At 42.5% G+C, this 21,389-nt stretch overlaps 2 protein-coding genes across 2 annotated transcripts; both read left to right on the top strand.

Moving 5' to 3' along the window:
* Positions 1–1,068: 1,068 nt before the first annotated feature.
* kcnj16a (potassium inwardly rectifying channel subfamily J member 16a) lies at positions 1,069–8,297 on the top strand. The gene is made up of 2 exons (XM_010742376.3): positions 1,069–1,186; positions 6,403–8,297. Exon 2 carries the CDS (start codon positions 6,413–6,415, stop codon positions 7,682–7,684), a length of 1,272 nt encoding a protein of 423 aa, XP_010740678.2. The 5' UTR covers positions 1,069–1,186; positions 6,403–6,412; the 3' UTR covers positions 7,685–8,297.
* Positions 8,298–11,355: 3,058 nt separating this feature from the next.
* kcnj2a (potassium inwardly rectifying channel subfamily J member 2a) lies at positions 11,356–16,104 on the top strand. The gene is made up of 2 exons (XM_010742377.3): positions 11,356–11,551; positions 13,527–16,104. The coding sequence occupies exon 2, from the start codon at positions 13,771–13,773 to the stop codon at positions 15,052–15,054; it is 1,284 nt and encodes a 427-aa protein (XP_010740679.1). The 5' UTR covers positions 11,356–11,551; positions 13,527–13,770; the 3' UTR covers positions 15,055–16,104.
* Positions 16,105–21,389: the final 5,285 nt, after the last annotated feature.

The raw sequence follows: 21,389 nt of genomic DNA, 5'->3' as shown, positions 1-21,389 counted from the left end.
GAAAAGAGAGGCACAAAGGAGGGAGAGTGTTCAGCAATTTGTTGTTGTGAATGAGCTGAAACTGCGAGGAGATCAAATTCTCACAGACAAAAGTTTGATCATCGTTTTAATGTGTTGTCATGCACAGGTTACCGACGCTCGAGCATGAAGGTTTAGGTCGGGTAGAAACAATCCGATCTGTCTTCAAACCTTCTGGCAGGAACTTTGTGTACTGACCGATATCAAGTATCAACACACACCAATGCTCTGTCTCTTTATTCTTTTAAAAAATCTTTATCTGCTGTCAACAATTTCCCATCGCTTTGCTGTCAGATCTGCAGTGTAAAGGTCAGACGGGGAGAGACTCTCCCCCTGTGTATTGGCCCGGACCTACAGGATCCGCATCTCCAGTATTTTCTTCATAGTAGCAACAGCTTAAAATTCATCTCCTGGATAATATTGATTCTATAGCTGTGACTGTGATGAGTCTAAACCCAAATCAATTCAGTAAGTTAGTTGGATGTGGTGACAGACAGATGTCTTCTTGTTCAGTTTAGTGTCACAGAGGACGAAGGAAAGCTGAAAATATTCATATCTGAGAGGCTGAAATCAGGGAAGTCAAAAAAAAGACGACGTGAACATTGAAAGCTGATGAATTGATCGATTGTTGCAGCTCTGGAGCAAAATATGTCATAATTTACTACTATTCTACTAACAAATGTATATTTTAATTACCAACAAATCATTTGCCAAACATGAGACAATTTAGACTTTACTTTAGACTTTAGTTTTTTTATGGTAAATTAAGAAAATGTTTAATATGTTAATTATTAAGACCGTCAGATATTTAAGCAACATTCAGACGAGTGAAAACCTGAACGCTGCCTCGCTTAAAACAAAAGGTGTCATCACAGAGTACTGAGTGTAATCATGCCCTAAAGCCTAATAAACACCTGCGTGTATGCGTACACACACACACACACACTCATGCATATTCACATTCACCAGCACAGACACACACTCTGACACACAAACACTCACCTGTCTGCATTGCACCATGTGATGCTGAAGGGAGGTGTTAATCTTTAGTTTGGGCCGGCTCATTCCAGCAGGTGACTGTTTGAGCCACTGTACGGAGAGTTTTTCCATTCCGGTACTGACGATCCTGCAGCTGCTTCAGCAGGTGTTTGTTCTTCTGACAGAAAAGGTAAGACATGATCTGTGAAATCTGTTTTTTTATTTCTGTTTCATCTGTGCAGGCCAGAAATCACAGTGTCAGACTCTAGAAGTCAAATCTGAAGAGAAAAAGACGTGAAATCAGATTATATAAGAGAGGTTATGTGTCCATGTATGTTAGAATTTATGTAGGACAGTGTGATCGAAGAATTCAACTGTCTAAACTGTTTATTTGACCTTAAACTTTAAATGATAAAAAACATAAATTCAGAAGTTGCTGGTTGTCTGAAGGTGACAGAAATCTGTGAGTAAGTCCAGGTTGCAGACGGCAGAACAATCGGTAATCTGAGCTGCGGTATTAAGAGCAGTAACACAATGCCTGAAAAAACCAAACAAGATGTGGTCAAGGTGACAAAAGTAAAGTTTGTGATCAAGTTTCATGCTGTAATCCGTGTTTTAGAAACGACAGAGAATCATGTATATGAATGTGTTGGATATGATTTGATAAAGAAAAGATGAGGAGTGCTGTGAGGCGGCGTCACTGCTGACACGAGGCCGGTGAATCTGAAGGTCACGCCGGTCTCCGAGACAAATCACACGCTCGTTAAAGAGTTAGAGAGCAACAAATGACTCGATTACAAAGTCAGTCAGCTCTCAGGTCAAACATTCTGCAGACAAAGAGGCAAGTGAACAATCGTACAAATCTTCGAGTAAGAGGTTAAATCCTGCGTCTGGCTTTAAAAAGCAACATTAAGCTATTTCTGATGAAGCAAAACCAAACTAAACACGAGTTGTGCTCCACATGGCGCTTTGAAGCTCGAATAAACCATTAACCTCCAGGAACAGACGGCCAGAATCTAAAAGACACAGCTCCTGACTGATGGAAAAACGTCTTGGGGAGTCTCGGCAGATCAGTGTCGACACATTTGACACTTGTTTCTAGAAAACGTCCTGAAACAAGTGGCGCGATCTCACCGGTGACGAGCGCCCGAGAGGCTGAGCCACTTGTTAAGATGGAAATATTTTGCAGCGCTGAGGTTTTGAAGGTCATTAGAGGTGGCAGAAAGCCCCGGGGCAGAGCTGAGACCAGCCACCCGTGCACACAGTTCTGTTCCAGTGAACCACAGATGGGTGGCACAATGTCATTTGCAGTAAGTGAGCATGTAATGGAGTTGTAAGTGCCCCGAGCAGGAGAGGAAACAAGCCAATTGCCTAAGTTGTTTCCAGAGTTCATCCCTCGATTCCTATTGTCAGCCGTGGATGACGGACCTTCAGTCTAACTGCAGAATACAAAAGGACACTCTCAGAAAATGTTGTTGTGAAGAAACAACCACCCAAACCTCAAAAATATAAAGTATCGAAGCTTCGTTCACGGAGAGTGCAGTGGAAACTTTACGGCAAAGGTCAGGATGTGTTTTGGTTGTAAGTGGCTGGTCTGTGTGTGATGTCTTGTTTTGTACACAGAGACGCTTGTTTCAGGTCATAAGCTTCACAAATGGGCAGAAAATGTGGAGAAAACAGCTCAACCTAGTGGGTCAACACAACACAGGGAACGATCCGGGCTCAGCTCAGTGGGAAAAACCACATGATACAGTAAAAATGCAAATTACTTAATTAGCAGAGCTTTGTAATGCTCAGCATGATAATTGTCCATAATTTCCTTGAAAAACAAAACGAATCCCGTATTTTACAGGAGTATATTAAGCCGACTGCGAGTGGTGGAAACTCCTCCTCAGTATCTTGAACCATTTAAAAAACATTCAGTGTTGATTAAAAAGTCTTTTCATGGCCTGATACTCCAGATGCTATTATGGTCAAAATCACTCCAACAACAGTTACATCACGTTCAAAAATGTAGAATTAATAGTGGATTAATTGTGTCTTTTTGAGGCTGAGTTTATTAGCCGACCACATGAAACAAGATGGCAGGATACTAATTAAAGTTTCACGGCCGGGTTCAGACTTTATTTATTTCACTTTCATTGTCAGAGAGACAAAGTCGACATCGACCGTCTGAGCATTCATCTTCATTACTTTGACTCGACAGTGCAGGGAGGTAAAATTAGAGCCCGCAGCAGAACTACTGTGTGAACAGTAGCTGAAATATGATATACTTTAGAAAAATGGATAACTAATTATAGTGCAATTAACACTCCAATGAGCTCCTAAAGCAAAGAAAGGTATTTTCTACTATATTTACATGTAGAAACCCGTAAATAGTCAAGCTGCAGTCAATAACTGCTCCCTAAAGCCTCAAGTCATATCTTTAAATAGCTTGTTTTGTCCAGACAACAGTCCACATCCCAATGCGATTAAGTTTATTATCAGATATAACAAAGAAAAGCAGCTGAGAAGCCAGAACTGGATCCACAGTCATGTTGAGTGGCTCAGTGAAAGCTGATGCTCACAGTGACAGTGCTAAAATGCTGACATGGTTATGATCCTAAATGAAAGATTACAGTTATTACAATTCATCCAAATCGGATCATAAAAGTTTAGTCCTGTGATGAACTGGCGACCTGTCCAGGGTGTACCCCGCCTCTCGCCCAACGTCAGCTGGGATTGGCTCCAGCCTCCGGGACCGTGATAAGGAAAGACAGTTACGGAAAATGGATGGAAGTTTGAACCAAATTTCATGATAGTCCGTCCAAAACTTGTCGAGATATTTCACTCAGAAACCACAAATGTCAACCTCGTGGTGGAAGCCAGTCTCTGAGACTTTTGCTGCTAAAACTGGGCAGAAGCAATTAGAGAAATAGTTGCATTGAACGCAAAACCAATCCTTCATGGCAGCGACACGCAGGAGTGTGTGTTGTACCATTTAAAGTTGCTCAGGACAAAGTGGAGGTCAAAGGGGGGTGAGCGTCTTCGAAATAAGGGATGTTTGTTTGCGTATATACCAAACTAACGCCATGGAGGTCCACAGTCATGAGGATTCATCCTCTGAGGGCTATGAATCTGTCGAGGTATTTCACTGAGGAACTTTTTGGCACACCTGCATGATGCTGCTCAGTAAGTGCAGATAACTGCATATCTTTGCACATTTCATCCCACTAAATATATAATGTCAGATAACGGTTTGATTTCAGACTGATAACCTCTGAGTGCTGCAGTCACTGAGCGTCTCTTGGTTTTCCAGTAGGGTGCTGCGTTTTTCTCCTTTCGTCTATATCAGGGTATTTAGGAGGGGATTATGGGAAGCTAATAGGACGTTATTTCTATGACCTCATGGAGTGAGCTGCACAGTCTGGCAGTCGGGATGTTCGCTGTAGCCAGGAGAAAGTGGAGTCTGTGACTGGAGCCCAGTTCACTCAGTCAGATAGCGGTGATTCAAACCCCATTTGTTTTGGGCGTAGAGGATGCTCTCTCAGTGGTTTGGCTGTGATTGATCCTTCCTCTGCCCGTGATCGCACCATGACACTATTCCAGTTTCCACATTCATTTTTCCCCCGCTGACTTAGACCAGTTCAGTCCTGTGGCGCTTTCTTTATTGGCCCTCTGACAGTTCTTTGACCTCCACCCAGAAAAAAAAAGGGCCATTGCTTTGGACAACAGCAAAACTTTGCATGGAAACAATATTGTATGTTTACAGAGAGTTTAATGTTACCGGGGCAAAAGACATCCTACTGTGGCACGACAGACCACTCGTCAATAAACAGATTTTCTTTTAAAGTAGAATTTAAGGAAATCTTCTGGACCTGAATTTACCCAAATGTACCCGTTTAAATCAACTAATGCACAAGTTGAACACTCTTCCACAGAGTCCACCATGTTGAAGCACCATTTTTCTGCACATTTCATAGCCGCCGTAGTTTCTCCTCGGGAGTGCGAGTGGAGGGGATTGCAATCTGCAACTACACCACTAGATGTCACTAAATGCCACACACTGCTCCTTTAAAAGTGTAGAGCGGAGATATTATATAACATCTGTGGAGTTCAGGTATGTGCTGCACCTTTAGGTGTCCGTGATTTATTGTACAAGAAGAGAAATAATCAGTGGCATAAAGTGGCACATCAGCAGCAGCAGCAGAAAAAAAAAGCAGCAGCCCAAGCAACTGTTGCAATGGGTTTGCATCTCCAGGCAACCGCCCCATTATGATTAGATGTATTGACTCAGTACAAAGAGGCAGGAAAAAGAAAATCATACATGGTAAACATTCCCAGATTTCTATCTTAAAAATAGACCTCCAAAGCAATCAAAGCACGAAGGATGAAAAAACTAAACAGGAGACAAAATGTGAAAGAAAACATGTGGAACGGAAAAAAAACAAGACAACATCAACTCTTTTTTCCCTCGTCACCGTCTTACTGTTCTTGTTGTCAACAGTGCCGCTCATTATGTATTTGTATTAGATGCTACAGTTTGAGATTTCCAGTGATCGGAGCATGTTTTTGATAAACGGAAGACTGTGCAGTTAATCGTTTCCTCCAACAAAAGCAGCTGGAAAAAAAAAAGTCGGAAAATGGGCAAGACTGGTTTTAGGTGAATGGCTGTTTTTTCTGTGTAGAGCACCAGGGGAAAGCCCTCCGGAGGATTCTCGATGATCCGAGCAGCATCAAAACATTCTGTAATTAAACAGAGTTTTGTTTTCATAGAAGATTTGTAGAAATTTAAAGGCCTGTGTGAAAACACATTCAACGACTATGTCTGAGTCTGAGTCTGGCTGTAGTCGTGTATCATGAATTATTCACGGACTTAATTTGTGTCTTTACATATATGTGAGACTGCGTCTGCAAACTTAGACTTCGTTTTGCTTTAAGACGGATACAGAACTAAACAATGTGACACGCATATTTGTACAATACTTCAAATTGATGCAGGAGCTCACTCGTATGACAAAATTTGGATTTGTGTAACGATTGCGGACTTCACATCATCAGACAGCTTTCAGTAGCTGTGTGGTTTCGTCTGTCTGCTCTTGCTGTCATGACCTCCTCTCAATGTCTTGGGTCAGTTGAACTACAAAACAACAGCCTACAAAGTTCTTAGTCCAAATTTACAAATATAAACAGTTGCAGATTTGAGGCTCTGATCAGGAATCAGGGTTTTGTCAGAGGTAAAGACCCTGACAGAGAAGTCTGGAGAAAGGAAACAGTGCCTGGCCTTTCAAACCTAAATCACTGAAATAAAAGTTCCTATTAGTAATTGTGCTGCTCTTCATATGTCGTCAATGTGTTGATAATATTGATGTATAAGTCACGCTGATGTATAAAACTGTCAAATATTCTTTGCCATCTTCCCAACAGATTCTGCAAGATGAATAAACAATACACATCAGTGAGTCCCACCGACGTCAGCGTGAAGACTGAGAACGGACCTCAACCAAAGAAATACCGCTACGTACGCAAAGAAGGCAACTGTAACGTTGTGTTCCGCCATGTTCCTGAGGAGTGGCTGCTGTTTGTGACCGACATCTTCACCACCTTGGTGGAGATCAGATGGAGGGTGATGTTCCTGATCTTTGCTCTCTCTTACATCCTGTCATGGCTCTTCTTCGGCATCCTCTACTGGGTCATTGCTCTCGTTCACAATGACATGAAAGATCACACAAATGACCCCTGCGTGTACGAAGTGCGCAGCTTCACGGCTGCTTTCCTGTTCTCGCTTGAAACTCAAACCACCATTGGCTACGGTTTCAGGGGAATGTCCGAGAACTGCATGATTGCCATCGTCGTAGTCACTATACAAGATGTCATCAGCTGCTTCATCGACACGTTCGTCATCGGAATTGTTGTCGCCAAAATGGCCTCGGCCAGAAAGAGGGCGCAGACGGTGGGCTTCAGTAACTGCGCTGTCATCAACCTACGTGATGGTCATTTGTGTCTTTCCTGGAGAGTTGGCGACTTTCGTAGACACCACCTGGTGGAGGGGACGGCTCGTGCCCAGATTGTCCATTCCACGGTACACGCAACGGGGAAAATGGACGTGACCTACGAAGATCTGGTCATCCAGCAGAGGGACGTTGTCCTGGTCACACCTACCACCATTTTCCACAGGATCGAACCGGGCAGCCCTCTCCACAACATGAGTTTGGTAGATCTGCGCAAAGCAGACTTTGAGCTTGTGGTGTCTTTCACTTACACGGACGACTCCACAGGTATGCTGCATCAGACCCGAACCTCGTACACTCCAGCTGAAATCCTCTGGGGTCAGCTGTTTCAGGAGATGATCAGGGTCAGCAGGAGGCACTACAGGGTGGATTACACCTTGTTCAATCACACCGCTAAGGTGCTGGTTCCCGAAGTCAGTGCTGAAGAGTATGAACACAAAAAGATGCTGCGGCCCTCTCCTCGACACTCACCTCGACATTCACCTCGGTCTTCTCCGCGACATTCACCTAGAGTTACTCCATGCCCCTCTCCAAAGTCAAAACGGCAAAGTCATCACGAACAATTTCTGAAACCCCCGGCAGTAACTGTGGAACTTGTGAACGATAGTCACCCTGATCCAATTGTCTCAACATCTCAAGCACATCAACATCACGACACTTTGACTCTGCCAAATGACATCACGAGTCAAGAAATATAAAGGCAGATTATTTCTGTTAAGAGGAATCTGAAGGATGCTACTGAATCTCATTCACTGTCAGAATCTGTTTTTTAGCATGTGACACTCCAACGTCTGTCTTTTGAGTATCAAAGCCTCAACCCTTCTAGGCCTGAAAGATGGCGCCCATTCCAATAATACACCTTGTAGACTATATGGAGCGATGCTTAGCTGTTCAGGGTTAATGCTGATGTTAGGATGCTAACATGGTCCTAATGACGTTGCTAATATTGTAAAGTATTGCATGTATAATGTTTACTATGTTCGCCATCTCAGTTTAGCATGTTAGCATTCTAACGACTCTTTCGTTGGTCTAGAAGACTTCGGCGTGTCGCTCAATGGTTACTCCCTCGATAAACAAAGACCCAAACTTTAAACTACAACAGGAAGTCGGAGTGTTGAATACATTTAGGAATATTGAACTGAAGCCTACAGGTGATCAGGATTGATACACAAAATATAAATACTTAGTGTCACTTTGAACATTTAAAAGTAATATGTTATTTGTCCAGAGGTCAGTTATTTAAAATATATATAAGTTTTAGGTCCTTATGAAGTCATTGCAACATTCAGAGTCCAGTTAATTTAGACTAAACAGTAAAAGACAAAATGTACATTTAAGTTGGTAAAAATAGTTTTTATACTTTATATGGACCTTGTGGTGAGATTGTTTTATCAGCTGATGTTTCCAAGGTCAAGAATGAACTTTCAATCTCAACCTTTAAGTCAGCCTGGATGGAAAAGAAATGTGAACATCTCCGATTCCATGACAACAATCTGCTGAGGAAGATCAAGTCATACAATGGAAAGCTCCAGAGCAGCTACTAAATGGACTCAGAGATTGTTTCGTTAACTGTTTTTGTATTTTGTGTAAAAAGAAAAAAAAACTTTAGAGTGTGAATTTTACTCGTGTAAAAAGGTCTCGACATTTTCTACATCACGTTACTCGACTTTGACTCGCTGAAGTTTAAAGTCTCATCACGACTGGTTGTAAATAAACAGAAACTACAGATATGTCCTTTATTAAAGAGTGAAGTTACCGTATACGAAACACATGTAGAAGTTTTCTGTTTGTGGTGGTGGAATCTCATTTGTTTAGTAATTACTCTTAGATTTCATGAACATGAAGATCGGACCAAATGTATTTATAATTTTATTGATATACTACCACCAGATATTATATTATATGATAATAATAGTGTCAACTGTTTCAATAAAGTGATGTTTAAGCATCTGGTTTGTGTCTCCACTTCCTCTAATGATCTTGTATGTTTGAGATGGCTCATGGTTCTTGTCTGAGCAGGAGGTCACACAGACTAAAGTTCTGCCGTGTTGCTTTGATTCACATGTAATCTCATTAAAAACATGGATTCTTCTTTTCGTCCAATCCAAAGCTTGTGATGTTATTCAGACACCAGAAGGACGCGACATCCTGACAGTGCTGATTGACTGTGATGAACTAATTTCTATCAGTCAATGAACCATCTCAAGTTTGAGGTCCACGCTGCTTCTGATCCTGTTAGAGACCCAGCACACAAACACAGTTGACCCGGTCTGCCAAGCTGCTAAGTCAGAGTCATTACGAGAAATCTTAATGCATGGTTATGGAATATAATCTATGTTCACAGTCTGATCGTGATGCTGCTGCATCTCCCAGTACAATGTTAATATACAGATAGAAATGAAGGACGGAAGCACAAAAACAGGATAACCATAAACTAAAAGTTCCACTCCAATAACGAGTTATTGGGCTGAATCAGACTTCTTTAAAAGAGCAGTCTACCACTTAAATATGAGTCATCAGACAAATACAATACAAAGCGGATGTCGATTATTATTATTATTATTGTTCTTCTGGTCAGACCAGAAAGAAATATGTTTAGAGAAATGTAAGAGGATACAGCCGGAGCCAAACAAAACAGTCCGAAGAAGCTTCCACATCAGCAAATCAACTAAATTAAATGTTTCATGTTAGAGACAGGACGAGAGGCCGGACCCCCGTAGAACAGTTCTGAAGTCCATGTGATGTTGGAAAGTCCATCAGCACTGACCAGCGTTGGGTCACGGCTGCAACATGTTTGGAAGTTAAATATAAAGCTACAGCTCATTAGCTTAGCAGATAGGCCGGATCAAACACGCATGTGTAAAAATGACAATTCAACAATTTTCAAAATAAAACACCTTGTGCAGACTCAGATCGTAAAAACAGACAAAAGGGAAAGAATTGAACGACGTTCTCCAGTCTGAGCAAGTCTGAAATTCTCCTGGTGGGGTGTGAAGACGTGTGGACTAACGGACCAAAACATCACAGAGCCGTGCCCGGTGGGTCCAGGGTTCACTTCCTGGGCTGTAAGTGATCCACTGTCCATACCGGCCTTTGAAGGAAGATCTTCAAGCTTGTATGGATGGATCTTTTCAGAGGGCGCTGGCAAACAACATGATTGGTGGTTTCATTCATTATTCTAATAAAATGTAAAAATAAATCTTCACTGTCATTAACATCAATAGTCTCTGTCTCTGGATGCTGCAGTGACATAAGCTGCATGAAAAGTTCAGATCCAATGTCCTCCTCCTCCTGTTCATATTACAGAGCAGTGTGTGTGTTTGTTAGTGTGTGTGTGTGTGTGTGTGTGTGTGTGTGTGTGTGTGTGTGTGTGTGGGAGGCAATCACTGGTTAATTCCAGGCTCCTGCTCTCCACCTTGTGGTCCACACGCAGCACTGGCTCCTGCATGCATCGTTCTCTTTATTGCTGGAAATTGGGCATGGAAAGCAAACACACACAAGGTGCACAGTTCACTGACACAGGTGGTTTGGGCTAAATATACGTGCTGCTATAAATAACCCGACTAAAAATAAGACTCTGGGGGGAAACAGGCACTTCAAAAGCCTTTTCTAAAAAACAAAAAAACATGTAGCTGCGGGTTAATGTTTATCATGAATTAGTGAGCAGGAAGAATGATTTAGTCAATGGCTTTAAGACAACACGGCTACAGCCTGACCTAAAATTACAGGGCAACAGATGCATAGTCTAAACATCCGAAGCAACTTGATAGCTCAGTGGAGAAAGACAGTCATATCATAATACAGGCATGTAGGCCTTTATTGAGTGAGTCATTCTTTCCAACAGAACACATTTTCCATACCCACATTAAAAAATCTGATCTATAAAAACAACAGATATCACAGAAAGGAGTGTGAGGGGCAGCAGGTGGTAACAAGGAGGGAGGTCACACACACACACACACACACACACACACACACACACACACTTTAAACTTTTTTAAACTTTTTTCTGCAGAGCTGAAATTGAAACTTTATTGAAGTTGTATCGGTAGAAATATGAATCAGATTTGAGTCCTCACATGAATCGATGTTTTCTGATATTTCTCTTCATGTTTCAGCTCCTCTCGTTTCTTTATTTACACATTTTACGTGTCGTCGCTCAATTAGCGTCAAATTGCTCTGCACGTCGCTTCCATGTTGTGTTCTGCTTACATCAGCCGTGTTGATCAAACGGAGTTACACAAAAACACGGTATAATTGCGCCTGTTTCACGGTGCGCGCTCCCCACCTCCCCTCCTCCTCTCCATTGGCCGGGCGCGCAGCTCCGGGGGCGGGGCCGTGCCGGTGCGTGCCGTTTAAAACGCTTTGGGGGAACTGAGCGCGAGGCACATTATCGAGACCGGTCCTCCAGAGATGTGAGGGGAAGTTTCAACACTTGATTCGTGGTTCGGCCAAAAATAAATAACGCAGAGGACGCAGAGGAAACTAAAACTAAAACTGAACATAAACACGTCTGGATTATATTTCAGCAAGCTGAATCCATCCGGTCCACTAATGAGCAGCAGGTAGAGCAAACACCTTTGATTAAAACGTCCTTTTGTGCTTTAATGTGACATGTGATGCTGCTAACAAGTGCGTTACGCGCGGCAGAGCGCTTTCTTTTGGCGTACATGAACTTCTGATGCTTTATTCTCCATGACGCGCTGCGGACTTCCTGGCTTTTACGCACGGCTTGGTGTTGAAACTGTCAGATGACGCGCCAAAAAAAAAAAAAAAACTTCCACTTCATCCGCTCAGATTCGGTCTCTCTTATGTGCTGATGAAGATGAAATGTGTGTGTGTGTGTGTGTGTGTGTGTGTGTGTGTGTGTGTGTGTGTGCGTGTGCGTGCGTGTGTGTGGATGTGTGTGTGGATGATTGCATCAGAAGTCAGATCCCTTTTTCCCCCCGCACCTGTTAACATTTGTCGCTGGCATTTGGTGCATTCTGAGAGCAGCTCTGTCAGTCTGTCTCCCAACAGTCAGACACTGTTTGAACACAGGGCTGCATGAGTGTCATGATAAAGATAGAATCATAACAAATATGTTTGTTATTACAGAGTTATTTATTTGGATTTCTGTCTCACTGTGAAACAGAAAGTTTCGATGTGTCTGCAGCTGTTTGGTTTGTGGATTGAAATATTACATAACAGCCATCCTCTGAGGAAAGATTACACATTGCTGAGTAATTAAGCCTCCTCTGTAATTAGGACCAATGGTGCATTTACATTAGATTCGGAGATATGCCTGTGTAGTTGTAACTTAACACAAACGTGCATCTGTTGTGGTTTTCTGTGAGAAAATCTGGCAGACAAATTGCATCAGCCGGTTTTACTTGCTCTCCTTGCAGGTATGAAACTACAGTATGACTCAGTGAGTCGCAGCGGTGGTCGCAGTTGTTTAAATGTGTGTACGTGATGCTGTGTGCCCCTGCAGGCCTGAAGAAGTCGAGTTTTCAGAGAGAAAAGAGACCAGAGTGACTGCAGCAGGTCGATTTAGACTTTGTTGCTAGGACAGCCAAACTAATGAGTGGTGTTTTAGTTGTGCCGGGGAGAATCCTCTCAGGACAGCCATTATTGCAGCAGAGAGAAGAAATCCCAGAGGACTCTGTGAGAGTCAACAAGCTGTGCATCTCCTCTGCACGGCTCACGTTTTCTTGAAAGCTACTTTGAAATAACAGACACTGAACCTGTGGCACTGACATGACGTCATTTATAAACCTGTCGTGCAAAGTTTCAAGTTTGTCCTCTTGCAGATTATTTACTAAAATGCTTCATAAAAAAACTACAAGTGCAACTGCGATGATTATTTAAATCGTCAGGTTTAAAGAAGGTGCATGTGCAAAACACTGTCCAGTTTTTTTCTGGTTTTGCAGAAGAAATTGAATAAAAAATGCAGCGCTGAGCACTAAAAACAGAAGTCCGGCTGCAAATCCAGACTGGACGTTGCTTTGGTTCAGTCTGCATAGCTTGTGGCACATTTTCAGCTTCTTGCAGTGTATTATTCAGAAGATGACAGGAAGAAAAATGATCTGCACATTTAAGCTTTCTCAGTTTAACTTTTTAAACTCGATCCATCGGTTCATGGGATCCCGTAGAAACACTGTAACCCACAATCCAGCTAGAAATGATCAAGTCAGCGCGGGGCAGCCAAGAAAAACAAGTCGACTTTGTCATTGACCAATAATGGGACGGGAGTGCAATTACAGGGTGGCCTCTCTCAGTGAAGTTGAAATGTTAGGGTTAAACATCACTGTTGTTGTTTGTCATAACTGGATGAAATATTGTTGGCACAGGCAGGCGAGCTTTGCTGACGCTGGGTATAAAGTTTTTTCTCAGGCTGCACGTTATCAGACATGTCATGTTCAACAAGTAATCACTAAAAACGTTGAAGCATTACATTTTCTTTTTGACAACGCTCTGCACGTGATTTTATAAATGTTTTTCCGATCTATGTGGAACTGCTTTGACTAACAGACCTCTTCTGTCTCTGTTTTCTTGCAGCCGATGAACTTGATGAGGTCCAGTCAGCTGATGAAAGAGGAGTGACCACTTCACCCTCCTCTTGTTGCACTCCATCTAGGGGCCAGTGAGGCTGAAGACTGCCTTCAGCCCGCCTCATTTTGCCACCATTTCATCTCTGAGTTGGTCCCCCAGAAGTGTTTCAAAACTGTTTCTCCAACGCTTTTTCCAGAAACTTAGACTGTTTTCCAAAGCAGAAGCAGCACAGCCCTCCCAGACTGAGGTGATGGGAAGCGTGCGAGCCAGCCGCTACAGCATTGTGTCATCAGAGGAGGACGGCATGAAGCTTGCCACTATGGCAGTACCCAACGGCTACGGGAACAGTAAAGGCAAGGTGCACACGAGGCACCAGCCGCAAAGCAGATTTGTAAAGAAAGACGGTCACTGCAACGTGCAGTTCATCAATGTGAGCGAGAAAGGTCAGCGGTACTTGGCTGACATCTTCACGACATGCGTGGACATCCGCTGGAGATGGATGTTCATCATCTTCTGCCTCGCCTTTCTCCTGTCCTGGCTGTTCTTCGGCTGCGTCTTCTGGCTGGTGGCCATCTTCCACGGGGATTTAGAAACCGGCGGCCAGAAGTGCGTCTCCAATGTGAGCAGCTTCACCGCTGCCTTCCTGTTCTCCATTGAGACTCAAACTACTATTGGCTACGGCTACAGATATGTGACAGATGAGTGCCCTGTCGCTGTCTTCATGGTGGTTTTCCAAAGCATCGTAGGCTGCATTATTGACGCCTTTATCATTGGCGCCGTCATGGCAAAGATGGCAAAGCCCAAGAAGAGGAATGAAACTTTGGTTTTTAGCCACAATGCCACGGTGGCCATGAGGGATAACAAGCTCTGCCTGATGTGGCGTGTGGGCAACTTAAGAAAGAGCCACCTGGTCGAGGCGCATGTGCGGGCGCAACTTTTGAAATCCCGGACGACAGCAGAGGGGGAGTACATCCCCCTCGATCAGATGGACATAGACGTGGGCTTCGACAGCGGAGTCGACCGCATCTTCCTGGTCTCCCCCATAACCATTGTCCACGAGATCGACGAGGACAGCCCCTTCTACGATATGAGCAAACAAGACCTGGAGAACTCAGAATTTGAAATCGTGGTCATCCTGGAGGGCATGGTCGAGGCGACTGCCATGACCACGCAATGCCGCAGCTCCTACGTCGCCGGCGAGATCCTCTGGGGCCACCGGTTCGAGCCCGTTCTCTTCGAGGAGAAGAACTACTACAAGGTGGACTATTCTCGCTTCCATAAGACATACGAGGTGCCGAGCACCCCGCTTTGCAGTGCCAGGGACCTCGCAGAGAAAAAATACATTCTCTCAAACTCCAACTCCTTCTGCTACGAAAACGAGATGGCGCTGGAGAACAAAGAGGACACAGACGAGGGAAACGGGGGCAGCGTTGGGCCCGACGGCACCCAGACGGACAACATCTCAGAGACTGAACACAGCCAAGCCACGGTGCCGCTCGAGCCCCGGCCTCTGAGACGAGAATCAGAAATATGACTGTTCAGACCTCAGACCTCACGCGAGAGATTTTCTAAAATCACCTCTCTGCTCCAAAAGGCGCATCGAGCCGAGCTGGGCCTTGGGTAGAGGACAAGCCGAACGGTACTGCTGTGGGAAGCGACAAAGTTTAGGACTTTGTATGTAGGAGTCTGAACTTTGACTACATACAGTATGACAAAACACAGCACTATGAACCATGTGCATATTGCAGGAAGAATTCTCCATGAAGTCCCCATGAATGTGTGCTTTGGTGACTGCAAGATGACAGAGAGGTTGTTGAGATGACTTGAAAATCGCAGGCATGTCTCAGTTTCTCTGGCCGGCATGAACAAGGCGCTTTCAGAAAGATGTTTTATACTTAGAATATGTTCTCAAGTGCTGCTAGAAAATAGTGGAGGTTAAACTTTGTGCTTTCTCATAGAACCAAAGAGGACACTAAAGGTAGATGTCTGGAACAAAGGTACAAGTAGAGTATTTGTTCACGAGCTGGTCTCATAGCAGACGTCACAGTCAGTTTAGGGTTTTCCTCTGGACTTGACAGCACTGATTTTCTGATCTTCTGCTTCACCCTCTGCAGTTATTGACCTGAGAGACTGTTCATTGCTGGTCAGACTGATAGAAACATGCCTGCTCACGTCAAGAGATAGAGCAGGGTAGTATTAACGGCATCAAACTGACAGAAAAATCATTAATTTAAACAGAGACCGGGGTAATATGAGAATCTGAATGTTCTTAAAAGTGCTGCTATGATGTTGCTTCTTTTTTTTTCTTTTGTTTTTTTTTACGGTTGATAAAAAATGCCAAAGAGTATTACTATCATAGATATGTTTCTTAAAAACAACACCTGGTTAGATTTGGTACAGAGAAGTAGAACGTTTAGGAAGTTTTAATAAGGTTTGTTTTTCAAGAATGTGTGTACAGTTTTATCTTTTTTTTTTTTTTTTTTTTTTTTTTTTTTTTTTTTTTTTTTTTTCCGATCATCCTTCATCTTGAGCCACTTCATCAAGCCTTAATCTGGAAAGTTGAAAAAGGAGGAAAGTGAAGATGTATAAATCAAACCAAAAGGTGACAAAGGCATTACTGTAGAGGACAGTAAACAAGAATCACAAGTTCTGTAGTGTTTGCCGAACTAAAACAATAATTCAGTTAGTGTGTGAGGCTTGAACCAAAAAAAGAGTTTTCATTTTTAAGCCAAACCTGCTTCAAAGGTTTAAAATATGAAGTCTGTGATGAAAGAACTTCTGAATCTGATACAGTGTTATGATTGGAGAAACTCGTTTTCCTCCTTTGCTGTATGCAGACTTCAGATCAGCCTCCTCCTTCATCAACACTACTTGAGTTTTCATTCTCTGTTGACGTTCAAAGCCAAATGTACTGTAAGCCCGGCATATGAAGGCGTACTGCACAAGAGTTTGCATCAATACAAATTTATATCCTGTATCTTTTTTTTTTTTTGTGACGGACAGCCTCTCTGGGCTCCATCGATCGATCCGACATGTGTAAATACCTCCCTCCCTGTTGCAGTTATTTTGTATCTGTTTGTCTTCCAAATGTACTGCAAAACCACGGAATGTACAGATTTTTGTATTAATATTAATATTATTAATATTATTATTATTGTTATTATTATTATTATTATTATTGTACATGATATTATATTGTTCTTTTTTCAATAAAATGTCAGTGGACAATCAGAATCATGCTGTGTGGCTCGTCATAACAACAGAACAGTCGATTTTTATTCACATAAAGAAGATGGAAAAATTAAGTTATGGGTCGGATGAGTTGATTTTTAATAATATTATGTGCTTTAGTACAGTTCTGCGGTACTTGAGTACCTTTCCAGTATGTATTACAACTTTTTACGACTTTGAGTTACTTCAGTCAAAATTTCACAGACAGTAATAATATAATAATAATAATAATAATAATAAACAAGTAAAATGATATTATAGATGAAGTATGCAAATTAGCCTTGACCAGCTACAGCAACATTAACCTGCTGCTCACATGTTAATGCATCAATAATAAATCAGTTATATAATAAACACTCTGACACCTAATGCAAACTTTTTTTATACTTCCATATTTCGCTGCTCATACATACTCTGTACTATTTCTATTTGATGGCGTGGTGTTGCTACTTTTACCAAAGAAAAAGATCTCAGTACTTCCTCCAACACTCAACTTGATCAGTGAGCAAAGCAACACTGCACAATCTGTGACCAGTTTATTTTTTGTTGCAGGAACTGGCAGGAAAATGTACTGACGAGTATTTAAAGTAAAAGTACAAACTGTGAAAGTTGTACTTCACACATGACACTGTAAATCTAAAAAGTGTCAAACCTGTGAAAAAGTAACTTAACTCCAATAATCAAATATATGTATGAGTAAAAGGTGCAATATTATAGAATATTTCCATCTATATCCTCAGACTGTACTGGTATGTCAGTAATGTAGTGAGTTACACTGACACTCACCAGCAGCCTCGTCCTGCGTCCTTTCGTGGCGCACGAGGGATTAACACCTTCTTTTCTCTCTCTAGCTCTGAACACACATCACGATCATTCATCGCTCATCCTGTCTTCCGTCCTCTCTCTATTTGTCTCTGGTCTTTATAACGTCCAGTGAATGTCTCACAGCTCAAACAACCTGCTTTAGCTCGTTCTCAGCCACGGCTCTCTGCTCTGTCGTCACTTTTGAAGGTTGAAAATATAAAATATTGATATAAGTATTGTCTCCTGTTGACTTTCGTGATCCTCTGACTTTCTCTCCAGCGCCACCGTGAGGTTGACATTTGTTTATTTAAATGTCTCTGTCTGTCATTTAAAGCTAAAGATGGTGCACATGGTAAACTGCCACCTACTGTAGCTGCTGTCAGCTAATGTTAGCTCAGTTTGTTAGCCAGGCTGCACAGACTGTGAGCTCAGAGCACTGAGGGAAAAATAATAATCCAGTCTCAAAATGTCTCTGACTGACGCAGGTAGACGTGTCTAAATGTTTGAACGGTGCTTTCCGTCCTGATAAACAGTGTGATGTTATTTGTGTTGAGTTATCAGAGCGAAGAGGAAACATTTTGTCTTCCACAGCTCTACCTTCTCCTCTTCAACTGCACAGACAGACAAGAAGAAGTAAAAAAAAAAAAAGCTGGACGTGAACCCAACTCAATGGAAAATTCCTCGGTTTACCATTAAGGAAGACTGACACTAATGTCAACTTCTGGAGTCAGAACTCCAGTCAGAGTTCGAGCTTCGAACGTAATGCTTCTGTGTGTGTGTGTGTGTGTGTGTGTGTGTGTGTGTGTGTGTTCCATTCATCTGACATAAAGCAGTTACGGTATCCGATTCATTTCGATCGTTTTGAAAGAGGAAGAGAGAGAAAATGAGTCAGAGTTGTTACAATCAGGATCTGTGTTTCATATTTCCTGCATGAGACATCATTTAAAAAAAATGTTTTTCATGCTTTCATGAACCACAACAGTCGACGAGTACGGGATGACATAAGTGAAGCATCTTGAAAAAAAAACACAAACACAATAAGAAGAAATTCACCTCGTCTGTTTATTTCTCGGCGTAAACTAAAGTTTTTCTCGGTGGCACCGGTTTGTCCGACGCTGGTGGGAAACTAAGGAGTCACTTTCCGGTCACACCATTTAATATTGCATTTATTTATTGAATTATTAATTTAAAGTTGTGACCAGGAAAGGCACATTGAGGTTACTTCCTGGCAGAGAGGAAGAATAGTGGCAGTGAACAGTGTGGCAGCTCTCGCTGCTGTAGGTGAACGTCTGTTTCTATTGTGCAGCTCCGCTCACTCCCTGTTTATGAAAACAATAACACTTTATATCAGCCGGTAAACATCCAAAGGTAAATGTTAGGCCAACTTCCATTATTCCTGTGTAAACCCCTGAGATATCGAGTATCCAAACAGTTTACTTTTTACACTTTTCACTATTTATTTGTCTTTTCTACATCACGCTGCACAGCTGACTGAGCCTTGTTCAGACTCTCAGAGCTACAACCAGAATCTGGAAACAACAATGTCAGAGTAAAAAAGCTTGGACCTGCAACACAAACACAATCCGTGCTCCTGAACTATAACCGGATCCTCCTGGCTTTTATTGAAGCTTCTGGGAACCTGACGTTCAAACAGACCCAGCTCTGGTCCAGACCTGTGATCCTCTGTGTTTTGTCTCTAGCTGAAGCCAAGTCTTCCTGCTTCACACGGACCCCTGCTTAGCCAGACAAAACCATCGCCGCAGAAGGTGGACGCACGGCTCGAAGCCGCTCAGACGCTCCGAGGCTGTAATGAATACAATCTCAAACGAGCTTACAAAGGCTTATTACTCATTTGGACCGGGTGGAAATTCTGACTTCCAACTGCAATATCATAACAGTCATGACGACATTTTCAGTCCTTCATACGGTCAGTTTGAAAAATCACTCTCCTCTCGTGTACGTAATACTTTCCACAACAATAGGAGCATAATAACGGGAACACAGATATTATCAGGTGGTCCGGGTACAAAGAAAGCCAAAGAGCACGAACCAGAGCTTCAAGTACCTGCTATACTTACTTACTATACAAGTACTCATGGTGCAGTTATTGTGAGGGTCAGGCCTTATAACTGAGTTCATCTCATGACCTACACCGCCTCCTGACTCTTCTAAAAATGGACCTGAAGTAGCCGAATGACGCCTGGTTGCTCAAACAAACCACCTGTAACAGCACCCACCTGTCAATCAAAGCGTCCACGCTCTTAATCCTGCATAACTTTAAGCCTTAATATAATGTGAACAGGTGAGTTGTATGAAATGACATGGGGACTCATGGAGACTGACTCACTTCTGGAGCCAGACTCAAGTGGACGACAAGAGGAACTGCAGGTTTTGGCACTTCTCCTCGTGGCTTCATCTCACAGCTGCTTTCTGTTTAGACGTGACTCACTTTCAGTGGACATAATAAAGACCAGAGAGACAACTGAAGACAGGATGAGAGACGGATGAGCACGATGTATGTGAAGAGCTGGAGAGAGAAGAGAGGCGTTAATCCCTCCTGCACCTGTAAAGGACGATTAGAAAGCCAAGGAGTGCCAGAGCCTGAACTGAGAATTATCAGCTGGATCTGCAGCTGCCTTCGGCTTTATGAGGCTTTAAAGAGAGTTTTCAGCTCATTGTTCAGCTTCACTGTTGTGGTTCCCTCTCAGCGCTTTCACTGTGTCGTTTTTGGCTGCAGCAGGCAGCTGCTTTCAGAGACAAAGGCTGGAAAACCTCTGAACACTACCTGCTCAACTCTAAAACAGCAGACAGACACAGCCAGAGAGCAGCCGGGGAACGTGGCACAGCATCCAGCAGCTGAAGACACGGACAGTGAATCAAATCAAATATAAAACAAGTTACTGCAGACTACCCTGTACCTGATGACCTGACCAAAATACTTCATCTGAGATACTTCGGTAGTCTTAATTGGACACGACAGGTTTGTCTCTGGTGTCCTCCTCTGTAGAAAACAACAAAATATCACTGTCTCAGTTCGTGATCCGGATCCTGATCCTGATCCTCCCACCGTGTCGTAGGTTTCTGCTCCAAAACCATCAGTCCATTAAAAAAAGGCACATTTTGATCGCTTGTGCACACGAATTATGAGTTGAATTTCATATAACAAAGTACTTATTAGTGCCTTCAAAGACATAACATATTTCATTCCAAGTCAAGAACTGCAAATAATAAAAAACACGACTGGTTTTGATAATAACAAAAGTGGCGTCATGGACCAAGAAAGAAGTTGATGGAGATCCAGGATTTTTGTTTCTATTTTTAAACATCACAAGAAGAAGAATGGAGTTTTTATTATTTCTCATGAATTTATGAACTGACTTGAATGAAAATAACCTGGAACATGTTTTCCAGAGGTGAGCATCACTCTGTATTTCACAGGTCGCAGCTTTTATTTACATCGATTAGCCTTAAAGTGACAAATTGAACTTGCCGTGTTTTTACCTCATCATCATGACGATGCGTGTCGCTGCTTACACAGATAACCATGACTCAGCAGTCTTCTCTGACGTCAGACTTTCATATGCTGTTTGTTTATTTGGGTTATCACATATTAGTGTCGGTGTGTCGATACTCAAAGTGACGTTGTTGGATTCACACCTTGTACTGAGCTTTTCTTCTGTCATGAATTGTAATCTGTCTGTTTGGCTTTGTGTCTGTATGAATGTTTTTGTTCTTCCCGTCTTGGCTGGCTCCCTTAAAAAATTATTTATTTTTTATCTCAATGGGCCCCTTCCTGGTTAAATAAAGTTTTTCACTTAATCAAGTAACAGCGTA

This window comes from Larimichthys crocea, unplaced genomic scaffold, assembly GCF_000972845.2.
Source record: "Larimichthys crocea isolate SSNF unplaced genomic scaffold, L_crocea_2.0 scaffold83, whole genome shotgun sequence".
NCBI classification, from domain to species: Eukaryota; Metazoa; Chordata; class Actinopteri; family Sciaenidae; genus Larimichthys; species Larimichthys crocea.
This window is presented reverse-complemented; position numbering and strand designations above follow the sequence as displayed.

Bases quoted from the DNA above. Each gene is read 5' to 3' on its own strand.
- kcnj16a (XM_010742376.3), top strand. From the start codon at position 6,413: ATGAATAAACAATACACATCAGTGAGTCCCACCGACGTCAGCGTGAAG.
- kcnj2a (XM_010742377.3), top strand. From the start codon at position 13,771: ATGGGAAGCGTGCGAGCCAGCCGCTACAGCATTGTGTCATCAGAGGAG.